Source organism: Planococcus citri, chromosome 2 (genome assembly GCF_950023065.1).
Source record: "Planococcus citri chromosome 2, ihPlaCitr1.1, whole genome shotgun sequence".
Taxonomy (NCBI): domain Eukaryota; kingdom Metazoa; phylum Arthropoda; class Insecta; order Hemiptera; family Pseudococcidae; genus Planococcus; species Planococcus citri.
In genome coordinates this window covers 65,722,710-65,743,119 of record NC_088678.1, presented here as the reverse complement: position 1 = coordinate 65,743,119, position 20,410 = coordinate 65,722,710, and the positions used below count along the sequence as shown (strand labels likewise).

The 20,410-nt window shown below is 35.1% G+C and overlaps 4 protein-coding genes and 1 long non-coding RNA gene across 5 annotated transcripts; 1 reads left to right on the top strand and 4 right to left on the bottom strand.

Annotated features, from left to right (window-relative positions):
- The first annotated feature begins 26 nt into the window (after positions 1-26).
- LOC135837139 (uncharacterized) lies at positions 27-755 on the top strand. Its single transcript, XR_010557144.1, has 2 exons — positions 27-223; positions 427-755. It is a non-coding gene; the product is annotated as an uncharacterized LOC135837139 (long non-coding RNA).
- A 902-nt stretch (positions 756-1,657) lies between these two features.
- LOC135837137 (vesicular glutamate transporter 3-like) lies at positions 1,658-5,602 on the bottom strand. Its single transcript, XM_065352314.1, has 12 exons — positions 5,450-5,602; positions 4,921-5,093; positions 4,689-4,769; positions 4,498-4,560; positions 3,263-3,490; positions 3,013-3,187; positions 2,809-2,939; positions 2,610-2,730; positions 2,398-2,531; positions 2,167-2,309; positions 1,970-2,094; positions 1,658-1,871 (listed from the first exon to the last, which is right to left on the bottom strand). The coding sequence occupies exons 1-12, from the start codon at positions 5,502-5,504 to the stop codon at positions 1,783-1,785; spliced, it is 1,518 nt and encodes a 505-aa protein (XP_065208386.1). The 5' UTR covers positions 5,505-5,602; the 3' UTR covers positions 1,658-1,782.
- Positions 5,603-6,292: 690 nt separating this feature from the next.
- On the bottom strand, positions 6,293-10,012 carry LOC135837133 (vesicular glutamate transporter 2-like). The gene is made up of 10 exons (XM_065352309.1): positions 9,083-10,012; positions 8,729-8,897; positions 8,401-8,628; positions 8,145-8,319; positions 7,941-8,071; positions 7,742-7,862; positions 7,530-7,663; positions 6,891-7,033; positions 6,685-6,805; positions 6,293-6,596 (listed from the first exon to the last, which is right to left on the bottom strand). The coding sequence occupies exons 1-10, from the start codon at positions 9,166-9,168 to the stop codon at positions 6,435-6,437; spliced, it is 1,470 nt and encodes a 489-aa protein (XP_065208381.1). The 5' UTR covers positions 9,169-10,012; the 3' UTR covers positions 6,293-6,434.
- A 339-nt stretch (positions 10,013-10,351) lies between these two features.
- On the bottom strand, positions 10,352-13,156 carry LOC135837134 (vesicular glutamate transporter 3-like). The gene is made up of 10 exons (XM_065352310.1): positions 12,902-13,156; positions 12,636-12,810; positions 12,331-12,558; positions 12,086-12,260; positions 11,859-11,989; positions 11,670-11,790; positions 11,456-11,589; positions 11,234-11,376; positions 11,028-11,150; positions 10,352-10,665 (listed from the first exon to the last, which is right to left on the bottom strand). Exons 1-9 carry the CDS (start codon positions 12,970-12,972, stop codon positions 11,075-11,077), a joined length of 1,254 nt encoding a protein of 417 aa, XP_065208382.1. The 5' UTR covers positions 12,973-13,156; the 3' UTR covers positions 10,352-10,665; positions 11,028-11,074.
- Positions 13,157-14,593: 1,437 nt separating this feature from the next.
- Positions 14,594-16,859, bottom strand: LOC135837132 (sialin-like). The gene is made up of 9 exons (XM_065352308.1): positions 16,677-16,859; positions 16,413-16,572; positions 16,107-16,334; positions 15,833-16,007; positions 15,505-15,756; positions 15,298-15,431; positions 15,069-15,211; positions 14,856-14,976; positions 14,594-14,765 (listed from the first exon to the last, which is right to left on the bottom strand). The coding sequence occupies exons 1-9, from the start codon at positions 16,754-16,756 to the stop codon at positions 14,595-14,597; spliced, it is 1,464 nt and encodes a 487-aa protein (XP_065208380.1). The 5' UTR covers positions 16,757-16,859; the 3' UTR covers position 14,594.
- Between the last annotated feature and the right edge of the window lie 3,551 nt (positions 16,860-20,410).

Sequence of the window (20,410 nt, the reverse complement as noted above, 5' to 3'; positions counted from 1 at the left end):
AAAATTGTTTTATTTTACTACATTACATAGTTGAATGACATTTTATCTAACGTGGGAAGAAATTGCGCATTTGATCATTCGAGTGACTAATAATTTTTTTTATAATAGGCTTGTTTGGCAAACTTTCATCTTTTTGCATCTTTACTTTCGCCTCGTCGAAAACATGCTCGAACCATTCTCCGTTGATTTTTTATTATTTTTTTGCAGAAAAAATTCGGTTATGGTAGGTATTACCTATTACTTTTTACGTTTTTCATTATCATACCTACCTACTATTATTTCTATTTACGCTTGAAAATGAAAAATTACTGAAGATAAACCCGAAAAACCTGCAGCTTGTAATTTCATTTTTTTTTTAAATGAAAAAATTGGAAAAAACAGCTACCTACCTAATTGTGATTTCTAATTCCAAAATTGTCTTATCAGTTAACAAGATTCGAATCAGGGATGGGGAAACAACCAGGAGCAACAGAACTGAACAAAGAATCGTTCTTAACGTGATTTTTTTTCAATTTCCTCAGAACGAGAACCGAGGCAAGAACCAAAAAGATTCAGTAGCAAGAATCCAAAATAACCACAAAAATAAATTCAATTTCAAGTTGAGACATTTGGAAAAAATTGATTTCAACCTCAAACCTCTGGATGATGCGATAAATTGCTGATTTGATCGTCCAAAAAACTAGAAATTTGCGAGTGCAAAATATCAATTTTCGTCGTCGTTCTCATGCTAGTAAAAAATTAATTTCAAGTGGAAATTTTTTACTTTTTCTCGAAAAATTTAATTTTAGCAGCGAATTTTGGACTTCTTCAGAAAAATCTATTCTATGGTACATTTTGTATGCGTATCCTAAATTTATCAAAATTATGATTCAACTTTCTTCATATCCAATAATATGAAACATTTGCATTAATTTTTTTAGGGGGGAGAGGGTGTCCTTTATGAATCTCAAAAAATCTCAGCATTTCTTTCTTCTAATGATATGAAAAATATGTGCATTGAAATTTTTTTTTGGGGGGGGGGGAGAGGGTTGTCCTTTAACATGGCTCAAAAAATTTCAGTTTGTGTTAGGCAGCTCCAAAAAAATCGTGTAAGTAAATTATGCCCTACGAGCTATTCCTAGAATGATTTTGCGTTTCGTGTAACCTGAATTTTTCATAACTTTTTTTAGATTTTCGTGACTTTTAAAATTGATCTCAATACTTCAAAAATAATTCTGATAGCACAGTTTTTCCTTCAGCTAATACACAAACATTTTATTTCAGTCATTCCCAGTAGAAATTATGTACATCGAATTTTTAAATTTTTTTTAGGTTTTTGTATTTTTGAAATAAATTTTCAAATTTTGCCCCTCATTTGCAAGTTTGCAAAAAATGTATTTTCAGCAAATATACTTTCATGCAGATTCAAGCATTTGTCGAGTAGGTAGTGTGATCAAAAAAGTGAGTTTTAATAGGATTTTCCGTCCTAGGAACATTTCTCTTTGGTTAATTTCTTCCCCATTGACATAATTGAGTTCAGCAAGTTGAATTATTTCGATTTTTTCTCCTTTCTCAGTATTTGGCTAAATTTTGAAAAATCATTTTTAACATGAAATCCGCTCTTTGAAGAGACCATGTTCTTGAATAAATCGCGAGATGCGATAAAAATGAAAAAAAATCAAGTGAAAAATGTACTGGTGAAAAATTAAACCAATACAGGTTCAGGTGTGATCAGGCTTTTGATTTTCAATACTGAATTGTCTCTCGTTATTTGAAGATTGTGGCACGGACCATGGCTGCAGTTCACTGGAACCGTAAATCAAAAATATCATAGCTCCGGCGAAAAAAATTCCTCCCGATAAAAGGAAACAAATGCTCCATTCGGATAAGGTCTGAAAAAATTATGTAAAAATCACACGAATTTTAATATACATAACTCGATAGAAACGAACCAAACACTAAACACAGAATTAAGAGGTTATTTGCTTACGCCATTTTGTACTATGAATCCTACTACGTTTGGTATCAAAATAATACTGACAGTGAACCACCATAATGACTTTCCAGCCAATACACTGGAATGATGCGGTGACATGTATGTACAGGCAAACCAGTCTGGAAAATATTAAGGATTGAAAATACATAGGACGTGTTGCATGTGTCTCAACATAGATCTTTTACACTTACTGTAGAACGAGATAATTAAAAGAAATGATAAACTTTATGAGAACGAAACAAGTCATAGACAACGTAAAATTGGAACTTTGAGATGCTATCAAAAATAAAACTGCTCCGGAAGTGAATCCTGTGCACATGACGATCTTGTGAATCTGTAAACTCATGTTCAAATATGCACTAACATGAAATGAGAAAGGATTCAGGATCTTGAATGCTTTGCCTAGCGAGAGTCTAAATTACCTGAGTTACGCTGAGGTTGGTGTTATTCTGCCATAAATCCAATAAGAATCCAGCCAATGGAATTGTGCATATGCAGACGAAGTTTGGAATAGAAGATATTAAACCTACTTTATCTGTGGTTTGTCCAGTCATGTCTGTAATTATTATAAACCACATTTAGAACATTTTTTGGCGATAGTTCTCGATCAAAACACCCCAAATATTCATCTTACCTCTGACATAAAGTGGGAAACATACCACCAATAAAGTGAACCCCCAGCTGTAGGTAAATTTACCCATACAAAAAGCCCAGACTTGTGGCGAAGTGACGATTTTCATGTAAGGATGGACGATCTACATAAAAAACGTAAAGTAGTAGGTAATAGTGAATCGAGTCTGGTCAATTATTGTGTGGAATTTGGTACTCCTTACTTGTTTTCTCGGAGTCGTTTGTGTGTTTTCCACGATGTACAATTGTTCTTTTTTTGACATCCATTTATCTTTGGAAGGTTGATTTCGTACCAGAATAAACCATAGTGCTGACCAAATTATGCCACATATGCCTGAAAAACACAAATATTATTCACTAGAGAATGTGAATGTTTCATTATCGTATCTGGAAATTGGTAAACTTACCTGAAAAGTAGAATATTGCCTCCCAGCCCAATGAATTTGCTATAATTCCACATATAGGATAAGCCACCGCGACCCCAACATATATTCCGCAAAAACTCAAAGACATTATTCTCGATCTTTCTCTAACTGGCGCCCAACGTGACAGCACTTCCACACCGCCCATGTAGGCGAGGCCCTGAAATCCTCGACCGTATAAGAATTCTGATCCATCAGAAGTGAATTGATATATCTTTGATGATGATTTACTTACGTCGAAAGCTCCTAAAACTACTCTGGAGCCCAGAAACACGAAAAAATCAAATTCTAAACAAACCGGAGTTATCATATTTATGATGGCCATCATTAGTATCGATGTTCCATACGTGATAGCGCCTCCTAATTTACTTATTATGACTGCACCGAATACTGTAAATATGCAACCGTATGCGTAGGAGCTTTGGATAATTCCTACTGTTTTTGAATCCCAGTTGTACTTTGACTGCAAACAAGAAAAAAGAGCAATGGTTACGAGTGAAGATTTATTATGCTTTGTGAAAAAAAAAAAAAAAAAAAAAATGGAGCTCCTAGTGTGAAATGAAAATGTTCCTGAAAAACAATGTCTTTATCCTGTGAAAAAATTCAGCTAGGGTACCAGAGAAGCAGAGGGGGTAAAATGGTTAAAAATATCAAGATACCTTCCTGTCACGTCCCTCGCTGTTCCAAATTGATCTAGGAGGCAACTAAAATGAGTACTGCACCATCAAAGGGTGTCCTAGATGTGTCTTTTGATGGTTAACCATCATCATCCTACAAATTGACCTGTGGGAGGGGGCTGAATTTTGGCATGTACGAGTAGTGAGTGTTCAGGAGATGTCTTTGCAATAAAAAAATATGAAATATCCGTTACAAGTAATTCATTTTTAGATAAAGTCGAGTAGGTATCAAGAAAAAAATTAAGAGAAACGAAATTTTCGGAAATGAAAAAAAATTCCTGCCTAAAGAGTAACATTTATGTGCTAGGTTTAGGAGGTTTTGTTGGTTGGATATTCTTAGACAGTTTTTAGCCAGTGTTGAAATATTGAACTTGAATGGAAACATTTTAAATTTTCGCCAAACGATATAGAAAAGGAAAGAGAAACAACATTATAGAGCATGAAATTTCCCAATTGTACCTAGAGTGTGTTGAGCTTTTTTAAAAATTTTTTTAGTTCTTTAGATGTTTTTTAGGAGAATTTGAATTTTGTATGGACCAGCCAATGTATGAATATTATTTGAACATTGCAAAGGAATTGAAAAAATTAATTTCAATGCTTCTCATTTTTGTTCCTTGAGCTGGTGGGGTGAATTGCATCAATGAGTAATGACCACGTTTTAATTTTTTTTCTTGATCCGGAAACAACAAAGGAAAAAATGAGGCAAAATTAACAATTTTCTCACCGTTCTCCTTCTTTTTAAATGAACTCGAAAATGAAAATGAATGATTTTTTTTCATGCGAATGTACTTACTTCACTCTCGGTTACATTGTTAACAGTAATGTTCTCCTTTGACTGGATTTCAACCGTCGTATTCTTGATCCGGAAACAATAAAAAGTAATTGATGCAAAATTAATATCTAATTTTATGACTGCTCTCAGCTCCTTTCAAATGAAATCGAAAAATAAAATGAATGAGAATGTTTTTATGAAAATGTACTTACTTCTCCAGTAATTATATTGTCATCACTGTCATCACTGCCATCAGTGATATTTTCCTTTGAGTGAATTTCAACGATTCCATTCTTGATGCGGAAACAATAGAGAAAAAAGGATGTAAAATTAACAATATTTTCACATCAGTCTCTCTCTTTCAAATAAACTCGAAAGTGAAAATGGATGTACCTACATAATTTTTTTTTTTTGTGTGAAAATGTATATTACCTAGGTACTTACTTCACTTGTAGTTATATTTTTAGCAGTGGTGTTTTTCTTGGACTGAATTTCAACGATTGCGATATTTACGTTGTTCTTCAATAAGACTATGTTCAAGTTTCCCATAAATAACAAGGTTACAACGAGGAATCGAAAGTTTCGAGAACCAGAACCGGGTCTGTTTCGCTGCTTGTCTGTGCAAAAATTACACAAATTATTATTTTTTTGTTGGCCTGACTCCTTGATTTTTTTTTGAACTTAGTCAACGAATTTTCCGAACACCCTTTAAATTTTTTGCATTTCAAATATTTTCCACGTCGAACCTTAGAAATTTTCATTATCCAAAATTGCCTCACTCTGCATCCTTATGAGCTTCAGGAACCTGAATTTTTGTAACCTTTTTGTGTCTAGAATTCAGTGAATTTACATGTCCAAATGCAAACCGTGAGAAATATGGGAGCGTGATGGGGGGGGGGGGGGGGTGTTCAAGAAAACTTCGAAATATGCAGAGGTCATGAGACTACCTCAATGTCTCGTAAACGTCACTTACCTGTTGTCTGGCTCCTGCAATAGTTTCTGAGCTGTTTGTGGATTGTAAACGCCATTTGATTCTTTTTCAAAAGCCATATTTTTTGGTCACTTTTACTGTCAAGTTTTGTTGTTACAGATGGCACATTAACACTTCACGTGATATGATGTTGGTTTCTACTGACATTGTACATACTTTGAGTGTAATATAATTATCATTAGCCTATATCTGTTTTCTCTCGGAAAATATACGACATGACATGGGTAATCTTTTCTTGAATGAATGAAGATATTGTCTACTTGTCTCGTTGCGTTACCTATTTTGTTTGTTTTAATGATAGTTTTTTTCATCATTTGAAATGCTCATTGCTCACGAACTATTTCTAGAATAATTTTGTGTTTCGTTTAAAAATTGAATGTTCCGTACGTGCATTATTGGTGAGTACGTCTTTTCGAAGAAAGCTTTTGAGGTACTTAATATAAATGTGAATTTTAGCTCTCCAATTTCATTAAGTGAAATTATTACGGATATTTTCAACGTTCAAAAATTTATTGCAGACTCCAGAATTGCTTGAAACGGTTTGAAATTGTTTGCAATCGATTAAAAGGGTTGAAAAGTGTGTACATATTTTACTTCAATGTGTTATTTTTGCATTTTGGTTCAAATTTTGATTTTCAGAAATTCATCAAACGTGAAAAAATTCGCTTCAACGCCCGAAATACTCATCAACGTGCAAATTTTTTCTGAAACAATTTAATCTTATTTGTACTTAGGTATTTTTCCAATCATGCTGATTCAGATTCGAATCTGAATTTTGTGAATCCATGGCCATTTTTCTCGAGTTTTGAGAGCATTTTAAAAGTCTAAGTACGTATAAAAATAAGAACTGAGAGCACCTGAGAAATTTTCGAAATGAATTTGAGATGCAATAAAACTTGGACAAAAATCATTTGAAAAATATACTTGCGAAAAAGTAAAACCGTACAAAGCTCAAGTTCAAGGGAGATTAGTTTTTTTCAGTTTCAATACCGAATTGTTTCTCAGCATTCGAAGGTTGTGACATGGACCATGGCTGCAGTTCGCTGGAACCGTAAATTAAAAATATCATAGCTCCGGCGAAAAGGATACCTCCGGATAAAAGGAAACATATACTCCACTCTTGTAAGCTCTTAAAAAAGAAAAAAATCAAAAAATTACACATTATTGAAAATTAATAGTTTGATGGAACAGAAATTCGATTGAGGTTATTTGCTTACGCCATTTTGTACTATGAATCCTACTACGTTTGGTATCAAAACCACACTGGCAGTAAACCACCATGATGACATTCCAGCCAGTATACTGGAATGAGTAGGTGACATGTATAAACAAACCATTCTGAAAAATATAAGTTTGAATGTACATAATTATCCAAGGTGAAAAGTGTCAGTTGTGTCTTATCGTTGATCTCCCTCACACGTACTGTAAAATAAGAAAATTGAAAGATATGATGAACTTGATGAGCACGAAGCAAGTCATGGACAAAGTAAAATTGGAACTTTGAGAAGCTATCACAAATAAAATCGCTCCTGAAATGAATCCTGTGCACATGATGATCTTGTGAATCTGTAATATCATAATTATGCATAAAAGATTAGGCTATAGATCGCGAAAATAAATGTCGGAGGATTTGAACCAAATTCTGTGGCGATCTTCATTTCATTTTGAAACTTATTCCAAAAAAAAAAAATTGGAGGTAGCATTTTCAAAACTTTCATGATTTTTTTGCTTTTATTTTTAGTTAAATTCTTATTTTGAAAATTTTTTCTTCCCCGATATTTAGCATTATTATTGCCAAAACATGGAAAAGTTTCATTTCTGAAACTGGGGAAATATTTTGCAACGCAGTGGTGCCAATTTTTGGATAATTATTGCTTCAAAAAAAGATACGTTTTTAGCTACATATTTCTCTCAATTTTTTTGGAATTGGCGATAATGATGAAAAAGCACCTCCGAAGCTAAAAATTTTTCTGAGTGATTTTCAACTCAAAATGAATGGTCTCCACCAAATTCATCAAAATCCCCCTTTTTTTTGCGGTCCCTTGGAAACAGTTTGAATTACCTGAGTAACGTTAAGCTTGCTATTATTTTGCCATAAGTCGAGTAAAAATCCAGCCAATGGAACAGTACAAATGCAGACGAAATTCGGAATAGAGGATATCATACCTACTTCGTCCGTAGTTCGTCCGGTCATGTCTGTAATAATTTTAAACCACTTTTTAGACCCTTTTCTGCGATCATTCTCGATCAAAATATCCCAAAAATCCATCTTACGTTTGACATAGAGTGGAAAACATATCACCAACAATGTGAATCCCCAGCTATAGGTAAACTTGCCTATACACAGAGCCCACACTTGGGGCGAAGTGAAGATTTTTTTATAAGGATGGACGATCTGCATCAAAAACATGAAATAATAGTGAATCGAGCAAGTATTATGGTAAATTATTGTGTGGAATTCGTTACACATTACTTGCTTCCTTGGAGTCGTCTCTGTGTTTTCCATGATGTACGATTGTTCTTTTTTCGACATCCATTTATCTTTGGAAGGTTGATTTCGTACCAGAAGTAACCACAGTGTTGACCAAATAATACCAAATATGCCTGAAAAATGTCAGTTCTCGAGGATGTGAAAATTTCTTCACTTTGTTTGGTCTATAAAGTACGTATGTAGTACCTGAAAAGTAGAATACAGCCTGCCAGCCCAAATAAGTGGCTATAATTCCACAAATAGGATAAGACACCGCTACCCCTATATATATTCCGCAAAAACTTAAAGACATTATTCTCGATCTTTCTCGAAGTGGTGCCCAACGTGACAGCAATTCCAGACCGCCCATGTAAGCGATGCCCTGAAATTCTCGACGATATTATAGAGTTTTGTTTAATCCAACTTTGGTATAATTACCTATCTTTGAATACGATTCGCTTACGTCAAGAATTCCTAAAATTATCCTGGATCCCAGAAATACGAAAAAATCAATCTTTAAAGAACCTGGAGTTAATAAGTTCATGATGGCCATCATTAGTATCGATGTTCCATACGTGACAGCTCCTCCCAATTTGTTTATTATAGGTGCACCGAATACTGTAAATATGTATCCATATGCATAGGAGCTTTGAATAACGCCTACCATTTTTGAATCCCAGTCGTACTCTGACTACGAGCAAAAAAAAAAAAATCAAAAATATTTTAAAAATAAGATGATATTGAGAATGAATGGAATTACTCGTAGTTTTTTTGAGTGAAAATATATTTACCACGCTTTTGGTTTCATTGCCATCAGTGATGTTTTTTTTGGACAGCATTTCAACGATTGCAATATTCAGATTATTCTTCAACAAGGCTGTGTTCAAGTTGCCCAGAAGTAACAAGATCACAACGAGGAATCGTTTCGAGAACCAGAACTGAGTCGGTTTTGTTGATTGCCTGTGCGAAAATCATGTAAATTACTCGTACATATAATTTTTTTTCTTCACATTGAGAGAAATGAGTATAAACTTTTTTTAAAAAAATTTTCGATTGAGTATTTGTCTTTTGTAAGAAAAGGTCATGAGATCGATTACCTCAATGTTTTCTAAAACGTCTTTGAAATACCCAAACTGATTACTTACCTGTTGCCAGGCTGGCTCGACTCCTGCAATAATTTCTGAGCAATGCATGGATCGTTAACGCCATTGGATTCTTTTTCAAAATTCATATTTTTCGGTTACTTTTACTGCCAGCACTGTCACAGATGTAAGCACTTAACGTGAAGTGATTCTGGTTTCAACTGAAGTCTACTTTGAGTGCTACATGATTATTTTTAGGTATGACTGGTTCCTTTCAAAAAATATACGACATAATCTCTTCTAAAATGAATTAAGGTATTATTTATTTGCCCAGTTGTGTTACTTAGTTTGTTCAAATGATATTTTTTTTATCATTTAAATGTACCTACATCTTGATAAGAGCCTATATAGTGTGTAAATGTTGAAAGTTTCATGTGAGAGAGTATTCGTATCCAAAATGGAATTTTAACAATATGAACATTGGGGCAGATCGCGAAAAAAAAATAATCTCGAAGGATTTTGACCTAATCTATCGAACTCTTTCATTTTAAGTCGAAGGATAATCAGAAAACATTTTTAGCTCCAGAGGTGCTTTTATAGGGAAGATGTGGGTCCTCAAAGAGGGGAAATTTTTGGGGAAAGGTCTCAACTCTTTTGTGGAAATTTCAAGTTTCAAAAATCTACTGGAGACTCCAGAAATTTTCAAAAAGTCGCTGGAGTCTCCAAAATGAATTAAATCTACCAGCAGTCGGCTTAATAGGTGCCTAGATTGGAGTGGGGCGTGAATTTCGGATTTCCAGTGCCATTTGATGAAATTTCGTGAAAATTTCAAGTTTGAAAAATTATTGGAGGCTCCAGAACTGCTCAAAACGGGTTGAAACCGTTTCCAATCGATTTGGCAGGTCAAAGATAAGGTATATCCCAAATGTCAGCTTTTTAGGTTAATTTGGTAAAATTTTGATTTTTTTCTCATTTTTGCCCAAATTTGATTTTCAAAAATTCACCAAAAAATATCGAAAAATGCACTTTAACACTCGATGCTCTTTTAACGTAGCTTCGTGTGAGTTATACAAGTAGGTAAGTCATGTTGGAAAACATAATCTATGATTTTGGCTGACTTGTCAATTAAAATGGCCGTCATTTTGTCAGTATGGTCAATTTTTTTGTTGGCAAGTTTGCTTTAAAATGTTACTTAGGATGTCCCCTTTAAGAAAAAAGCAGTCTCAGAGGATTGGATGGGGAGGGGGGGAGTGGTGCGATTATTCATGTCATTATGTCGGATTGTGTCAATGTTTTGTATGACTGAAGTACCTACTGAAAAAAAAATCATGATTCATTTTTAAAAAATTCTCCTATGCTCATCTTGTACAATCATTTCTATTCTGATGATACAGGTAGGCTTACGAATAATCAATTGTACTTGTGTGTGGCCCATTTTGACAAAAAATAATATTATTTGGTAGATTCAATCAAACTTTACATCCTTTTCCATTTTTAATGCTGCATTTTTCATTGGCGTTGGAAGGCAAGTCTGCTGATTGGGACCATGGTTGAAGATCACTGGAGCCATAAAGTAAAAATACAACAGCTCCGCAAAACAGAACTCCTCCAGTGAGAAGAAAACATTTACTCCACTCATCTAGACTCTGGAAAAAATAAGTGTAAATTATTTCATTGTTGGATAATCAAAGAGAGCTACAAAGTTGCGTTGAAGTTATCACTGGTCAGAATCATTTTTGAATGGATGGGGCTTTGAAGCATTCAGGAGAAAAAATAGAGAAACCACGTCCAAAGAATGGAAAAAAATTCCATGGACAGGAGGAGTACAGGAAGATTGAAGGAGCTCATCAACACCTCAGGCTCCTCTCAGCAAGTTCTGTGCCACAACAGACACTCTACCAGTCCAGGACTGATATGAAAGGGGTAAAAAATTTCTGCATCACACTTCCAAAAGTTAACCAGTTCTGACTTCCCTATCCTTTTAATATGAGGTTGTTTATATTCTTACGTGATTCTGCACCATGAATCCGACGATAGTTGGTATCAGAAACACACTCACTGTGTACCAAAACGCCGATATGCTCCAGCTAAAATGCTAGAATGAGTGGGTGACATATACAAACAGACCAGTCTGGAAAAAGGAAACATCGATGGCTTTCAAAAATAGGTACCTATCAATGATACGTATAAAGTGATATTTTGATGGGCACTTACTGTAAAATTAGGTAGTTGAAAGATATTATGAATTCAGTGAGTACGAAACAACTCATAGAGAGAATAAAATTACTGCTGAAAGAAGCAATCACAAAGAAGATGGATCCTGAAATGAATCCTGTCACCATTACAATCTTGTGAATCTGTTAAAAATCATGTACTGTTGTTAAACAAATTGAAAAAGGATTCACAATTAATATTGTGTTTTGATATTGGATCAACCTGAGTAACTGTGAGATTACTGTTGTTCTGCCAATAATCCATGATGAAGCCAGCTAATGGAATGGTGAAAATGCACACCACGTTTGGAATGGAAGAAATTAGTCCTATTTCGTCGGTATTACGTCCAGTTATATCTGCAATAATATGAGGATTGCCCATTAATGAGGAAATGATCACTATACAGATAAGCAAAAGGATGTTTTTACCTACTCACCTTTCACATAGAGTGGAAAACATACCACCAGAAGTGTGAAGCCCCAACTGTATGTAAATTTTCCTACACACAGGGCCCATACAGCAGACGAACTGAAAATCTTTTTATATGGGTGCACAACCTGCGAATAAAAATTTCAAAATAGTTGTCTTGCAGATGTATTTTAATTCTTGAACAATCATAACTAACTTGCTTTCTTGGCGTCGTTTCTGTGTGTTGCAGAATGTACATGAGTTCTTTTTTCGAGATCCATTTATCTTTTGAAGGTTGATTCTTTACAAAAATCAGCCAAATAATGGACCAAATTGTGCCTTCTAATCCTGCAAATGGTTCCCAAAGTGTCAGTTTATTTTATTGCGATTCAATTCAGGAATTTATAAATAGATGAGAAGTAATTGTCTAGGTATATTAGGTACCTGAAATGTAAAAAATCGATTGCCAACCCCATCGAGTGGCCAAAAATCCGCACACAGGATAAGATACAACCACCCCTATGAACATTCCACAACAGCACAAAGACATCATGGATGACCTTTCTGGAACTGGTGCCCAACGGCAAAGCATTTCCAAAGTACCCATATAGGCAGTTCCCTGAAAGTAAAATCGAATCTAGGATTCGTAAATTGCAATTTTTTGCGGATCTCGGATTTTGAGTGCTTACGTCAAGCAGCCCTATTAGAATCCTGGAGCCAAGGAAGAGGAAAAAATTCGCCTGAAGGCAAGCTGGAGTGACTAAATTAGTTATGGCCATCGCTAGCACCGATATCCCAAAAGTGACAGCTCCTCCTAGTTTATTAACCATTGGTATGCCTGCTGCGCAAAATAGGTAGCCGTATGCGTAAGCACTTTGAATGACTCCGATGGTTTTCGAATCCCAGTCAAATTCTGGCTATAGAAAAGATAAATGAGAGTTTGAGGAAAGTTTTAGAGCTGATAATTAAAAAAAAAAAAATTGAGGATGCTTACTTCTTTAGTGGTGAGATTGCCCATTACGATATGCTCGGTGGAATTAGAAGTCATTTCAATAATTGCTATATTCACGTTCACTTTGAATAGAACGATACTCGCATTTCCAAAAAATATCAGTGATATGACCATGAATCGTTTCGAGAACAAGAATGCAACATGTTCGTCTCCTTGTCTGCATAAAAAGTACGTAGGAACTTATTTGATAATTACATTTCAAATTTAATATCCAATCGTCCATTAATGGACTTAGCGACTTAGCTTACCTTTCATTTGCTTCTTGTAGTAGTTTTTTACTGGTGCTGTTTAGCCCATTGGAATCCGCCTCACGGTTCATTTTTCTTGATGCTTCTTCTCTTGTCAGTAGAATGTAAGTAAACGCTAGCTGTGGAATTTTTCTCAATTGACTCGTAATTTGAGTGGATCATTTCATAGGCCACGCGTCTTCCCAAAATTATGACTTAAGGCGTGTAATCTCTTCTAGCGTATATGAACCAAACCATTGTCTCATCAAATACCATACGTGTTTGAGAGAACGTCGTCTCTTATCATTAATCTAAATATTATTTGTAGAGTTTTTTTTACGTTCGTGTAATGTATTTTGATAAAGAAAGGTGACTAGACGATTGCTGCGTAGAAGTAATTAATTCTCTCTTATTATTTCGGCTTATTTTGATACATATAACTGTTTAGAGCACTTGCCCCTTGCTGTTTGCTTGTTTTTCAATTTTGTATTTTTCAAAAAAATCATCATTCGAATTTTGAAATTTTGAAACAAAATAATAATCTTCTTATATGTACTTAAGTACTAACTCATCAGTCATCACACGAAAAATTTTTTTTTATAGGTACCTCTCAAAATACTGACTTTTGAGAGCTTTTGTTCTCACTTCGCTAGTGCCAGTTCGATCTCTATTAAAAAATTCCAAAGTTTTGAAGAATAAATGAAAATTTTTATATGTTAGGTACATGAATATAAAGCAAATTATACATACTATATCAAATGACAAAATTGTTATTTTATCTCATACTTATTTTACTTTAGAACTCGTCGTCTCATTTCAAAAAAAAATAAAATATTGAATTTTTTCCATTTTTTTAAAAATTTGTCTTGTTGAAAAATGTTTTTTATAAGAACCTTAAATGTGAAAATAAAATCAAAATTTGCAATGATAAAATTATGTTTTCGACATTCGTTTGCTTTAAAAAAATTTGGAGGTCGTTTGAAGACATTAGAAAAGCGAAAAATTTGAGTATAAAATCTCCCTCGCCCACTCCCTCCCCCCTAAGAAATCCCATGTATTTAAAAATGCTCTGCTGAAGTCCTGCCTTTTCATTTTAAAATTTTGTTAGACACCCTGCCAGTACCTACTGCTCTTCAGAAAAATTTTCGTTTTGGGTCATTTTGGAAATTAGGACTTTTCAGGCTGCGCTCTCACTATTGCGCAGCTATGAAAATTCAAGATAGGTACGTCTTTTGTGACATTTTGGATCTATATCTGCAAAAAGCCATCTAACCAGTACATAATTTAAGTCGAAAAAATTTAAGTCAAATATGATTTCTCGATCACTTTTTGCCATCAACTATCTAAGACCTACTTATTATTCCTTTGCTCAAGCAGCATTTCTTAAAATACCTATGAAGAAAATAAAAGTGCCTTGAAGCCGTAACTTTGGCTGCAAATAATGAGACACAATTTAATTTTCGAAGGTTGATACTTTATTTGAAAAAGTAGATGCCTTGTTTTACTCCTCTTTGTGGATATTTTTTCGCTGTAGGGCCTTTTTTGATGCAGCTCACATGATTAAATAATCCCAAAATGAGCTTTATGAAAATCGAATGGGTATTTTTTCAGAAAAGTTAAATTTTTAATAGACCATACTTTTTTGACCTGTGAAGATGCGCAATCCAAATCCGTATATATTCTGGGTTTTTTCTTTAAAAAATAAGCAGCAAATTCAGGTTTCACAAGGTATTATATTTTCGATGTTTGCTTTCTTATTGATATAAGAAGGGGATGATGTGGACCATGGTTGAGGTTCACTGGAACCGTACATTAGAAATATAACTGCACCACATAATAGGACTCCTCCGGATAGAAGAAAACATCTGTTCCACTCTTCAAGGCTCTAGAAAAATTATATTCAAAAGATTTTTCACTCAAAGAAATACAATGCCCGAGAATTTTCCCATTTTTTGAATTGGTAAGAGTAACTTACATTGTGTTGGACTAGAAATCCAACCACAGTTGGCAGGATCATGGTGCTTACTGTGTACCAAAATGCGGATATTCCTGCCACAAAGCTAGCGTGTTTAGGTCCCATGTAAATACACACTAATCTATGAAGGTGAACATTATTCACAATATTATAGAAATTTTTCTTTATGAAATAACAAAAAAAAATTAATAATTCTTTTACGAGTATGCTTACTGTAAAATTAAAAAGTTGAAAGATAGCATCAATTTTATGAGTATGAAACAACCCATAGATACAATAAAATTTTCACTGAAGGAAGCAAACACGAAAAGAACTGATCCTGAAATGAATCCCACGCTCATCATGATCTTATGTATCTGTGTGAGCATTATCGAATTGGCAGGTTAAAAATATGCTTGCGGAAAGGAACGTTTGAGAATAGAATGAAAATCATCCTACTCACCTGGGTAGGTTTGAGGTTGCTTCGGTTCTGCCAACAGTCCATGATTGTTCCAGCTAGAGGAATCATGAAAATGCAAGCGAAATTTGGAATCGATGATATGAATCCTACTTCTTCGGTGCTCAATTGGGTGATATCTGTAGGGGCCAGTTGATTAATAACGACGAATAATTGCAAATTTATTGGTAGTTTTGAGAGGAAAACCCTAACCTTTGACGTATAATGGGAAACAGGTCACCAACAGAGTTAATCCCCAGCTATAGGTGAATTTCGCAGCACATAATGCCCATACTTGAGGCGATCGAAGAATTGCCTTGTATGGGTGCACAACTTCTTTTCTAGGTGTCGTCTCTGTATTTTCTATGATATATAAACGCTCCTCTGAAGACATCCATTTGTCTTTGGATGGCTGGTTTTTCACCAAGAGCAACCAAATAACTGACCAAATGAAGCAAATGGCTCCTGCAGAACATTCGAGAACTATATTATGACTGGAAAGCACAATGTAGGATGCATATTTTTCCAAAGCTGTAGTAACCTGTGACATAAAATATCATCTGCCAGCCCCATCTATCTGCTAAAAACCCACAAACTGGATAAGTAACCGCGATCCCGATGTATATTCCGCAAAAACACATCGACATCATGGTTGACCTCTCTTGAACTGGCGCCCAACGCGATAACAGCTCAGCACTGCTTGTGTACGCAAAGCCCTAAATGATTCGAGTGAATTAGGTATCATCTATGCAAATATTATTATGATGGGATTACAGTTTATTGCCACTGTGTAAAAATGTCTCATTTATGCTCACATCGAGAACTCCTAGAAGCACCCTGGCGCCTGCGAACCAATACAAACTGATGTTTAGGCAGGCTGGAGTCAGCATGGTTGTTATAGACATAATCAGCAACGATCCTCCGCAAGCGACCGCTCCTCCAACTTTGCTAACTATGTATGCCCCTCCGATACAGAACAAGTACCCGTAAGCGAATATACTTTGGATCATTCCAACGGTTTTTGAATCCCAATCGAATTCTGCCTAAATATACGCATAAATCGATCATTTTGAATGGGATTGTCCGGATGGCGAATTTGGAAATGTAATATCAAGACTCACTTGGCTGATGGTTGTGTTGTCTTCTGTGGTGGTATTTTTTTTGGCAATCATCTCGACGATAGCAATGTTAATGTTTACTTTCTGCATTACCATGTTGAAATTACCAAAAAACAACAAGGTCACCACCAGGAATCGTTTCGAGCACCAGAAATTTGGTATCCTTGGGGGTTATCAAATTTTAAAATGAATTCGATTTAATTTTGATGAATTTATGGTAGATTGGGAGTATATCCAACTAATTATTTTTATCGGAACATTATTTACCTGGTGTCTTTCCTCGGAAGTAATTTTTCAGCAGTGGCGATCTGCTTCTCTGTGTCAATGGATTTCATCTCGAGCTCCATATTTGTCGTAATTCAATGGCTTGGTTTTATTACACGTTCGTGAACACTTCAACTGCCTAGAAGTATACCTACCAATCATATTTGTCAACTGAGACTACTTGGAAATGTGTTTCTATCGTATCTCTTTTTCTTAATAACCTAGACTGTTGTCTTATTACGGTGTTTATTTTTATAATCATTCCTTATCTGTGATATATGAGCTGGAATAGTTTCATTTACCTTCTTGAATTACACGTATAAATGCAAATATCTGGGAAAAATTTTGTATGTTTACTTTGTACGGGTATGTATTAAATATCTATGTTAGAAATTCCGCTTTTAAAGACGATTTTCGATTTATTAAGATTTCAAACACACCAAAACAAGGAAAAATCTTAAAATGGTCTTACTTCATTGATAAAACTATTATATTTTGTTTTCAAATACTTTGTTGGGTGTTATACCTACTTTACCCTCCCTGGGGGCCCTCCACGTCCTTACACTCACGAGGGCACCACTAGATTCGGGGACTGAACAAGCCCAAGATGGCTTAGGCTATATGTAGGTACCCAACCGATTGACCCTTATACCAATACCCAATGAAGAGACCAGAGGTACTGTTCAATATACGTTTATTGGATCTAAACATACATTACAGTAGTATATTCTGCTGAGCGTTGACTTATGAGAGCACTAGCAACCAGCATAAAAGCTGCTACGTCTTACTAAGATATAAATCAACTGCATAGAGGCAAATATCAGCAACTGCGGCTAGCTCTCTGTGAGATTAATCCACCAGAGAGCACTGGTCTTACTCAAGAACCAGTGTAGCCCCTGCCTGGGTATCAAGTTCCCACCTTAGCTGGGTAACTTGGGGTCCCAAGTCCCCACTACAACTTAAAACCAAGGAGTCCTGAATTCCTGATAAGACCATTTTTTGGACGCCGACACTTATCGACTCGACAACTCTATAAATGTTGTTATAAATGTCCCAAATACAAATCCGTGGTTTGTTGACCTGAAATGACCATTTTTTGGGCACTAGGGGTTACCAAAGTTGTGTATAAAAAAATAATTTTAAGAACCACTGACAAGTGAGGTGCCCCAGGTGACATTCGCCAATTTCAACGATTCTTGCACGATTGGATCATAGCCTAACCCCAAATTTTTAGCTGCTGAAGTTGATATTTCGATTTTTCAGAGCAATTTTTTGATTTTTACATGGCAATTTTGAAAAATTGGCCAAAAATTCTAAAATAGTCGGTGCAGGTCGCATACCTAAACCTCTCATATTGTTTAAGCAATTTGATACATATTATGAGACTAGCCAACAGTAAAATTTTTAGCCTTCTTCTCCCCCTCTCCTATTCATCATATGTGAAATGAGTAGGATTGCCCTCACCACTTAGGTGGTTATTTGCATAATTTTCCCTTACTTGAAGGTTCTGTATGTGTTTCTATAGCAGAGTCTGCGCTTTTCTCCATATACTGGAAGTAGGGTAACGTGATAAACTCTTTTAAACTTAAACGTGCGCTCACAGGATCCCAAAATATCTGGAAGGATCCCCCTTAACATCATATGAAGAGTGATATTCCAAAGCTCGCTTTGTCCATTTTCACAACTTTTCAGGAGAGAGGAAAAACAGTTTCCCTTTAAACGGGTAAATTGGCTTTTTAGGCGAGTTTAGCACTTTATTTGGGTGGATTTATGATGTAGGAGTGTAGGTATACATTTCATCCACTAAATACTGCTGAAAAAAATTTCAATAAAAATGGACAAAGCGCGTTTTGGAACATTATTTTTTTTTTAATTTTTAGTGAATTGGCTATTTAGGTGAGTTTAACACCTCATTTTGGTAGGTTGATGATGTAGGAATGTGAGTTGATACTTCATCTACCAGGTACCACTGAAAACCCAACTTTGATAAAAATGGACAAAGCGAGTTTTGGAATATCACTCTTCATATGATAATACAAGAAGATCATTTGTTCCCGCCAAATGATCTATTTTTGATGAACAATCTTTTAAGCACAAAGTTGCTTTGGCAAGCCACGAGCTTCACTTGGTCTTGTAACTCCGCAGTAACTTGTTCCTCATCAAAACGATGATGTGCTAGCTATAGCTATTTCGTCACAATAGATGTATAAGCACAAATGGGGTTCTCCCATTTTGTCCTTCTTTTCATGTTTTATCCACTTTTAGCATGGTAATTAGTGTTTCTCTGAGCGTTTTGATAATTATGTTTATTAAATTTGGTTCTTTTGAATACACCTTGATTTTCCAGACATCGAGAATATTTCTCATCTATACATCAAGCTTCTAGTTGGACATTCCTACCGAAGTGCCTGGTTTTAGTGTGTGCCAGGGATGAAAACCGAAATAAAAAAAATATCGGTTATTTTTTTAAAAATTATTTATTATGGTTATGGTTTAGGGTTACAGTTATGACCCAAAAAAATAAAGGTTACGGTTTTCTTTCATTTATCAAAAATTAATTGCACATCAATGTACAAAAATTGGCGCCTGCAGCCAAAAAAAACGAAAAAAAATGCAATTACACAGCCAATTTTTGAGTTTGAAAAAAATTTAGACAAATTGAGCCTTTTTTTCTCAAAAATCATACCTAATAAATGTCATATTTTACACAAAAAAGTGAGATTTTTACTTGAAAAAAAATAACTGTTATGTATTTAACCAAAACAAAAAAATGAATCGGTTAAGGTTATGGTTAAAAAATTTCAAATCAATAATTTCGGTTATGGTTACAGTAATGGTTACTGTTTTTGCCTCATTTTAGCAGTTAAAATTCATTTCGTTTAAAAAATTCGGTTATGGTTTCCATCCCTGGTGTGTGCATTGGAAATAGATAGGAAAAATGTATAGTGTCCAAGTAAGTTTAAGTTAGGATAGGTAAAATAGGTAAATGTACACCTAGTATTAATGGCTGTATAGGAGATACTTATTTTATCTCAGACTATAGACACTGGACCTGAGGAATAAGACAACCAACTGCAGGCCAAGGGGAATGGAAACGATAAAGAAAACTTGTGTAACGCAAATTTATCCCGCTGGGTGCTCTTGGAAGCGCTGTACATCAATTTTGCAGGCAAAAGGGAAAAGGGAGGGTTGTGTAGTCCGGAACTCCTGGCTGCACGCGCAGTCAGGAGTACCTCGTGGACTACACAACCCTCCCTTTTCCCTTTTGCCTGCAAAATTGATGTACAGCGCTTCCAAGAGCACCCAGTGGGATAAATTGGCGTTACACAGGATATTTTGCCAAGATGGCTGCCAGTTGGTTGTCAACACAGGTCCAGTGTCTATATCTCAGAAAAAGGACATAATTTCACTATGTTCTTAGTTATATTAGAGTAGTAAACACAGCTAATAATTACTCAGGGCAAAACCTAGTGATTATTAGTGTAGGTACCTATCAAGTTTACGCGTTGCATTACAAAATAATAGTCTTAATTTATCATTTATTATTTTTGTATGTAACTCTTTCGGTATATCATTAAGTAAATCATATCGAAAGGTATGAATAATGTATGTTTTTATTTGATGAAGAACTGAAAATGTGCTTATGGTGAGTAAGTAATTGCCGTAGTCTCCTATCTGAGCTAGTCAGGGATAAGAGGAAAATATTCACTGCCTAGGGAATATTTCTTAGCCAACAT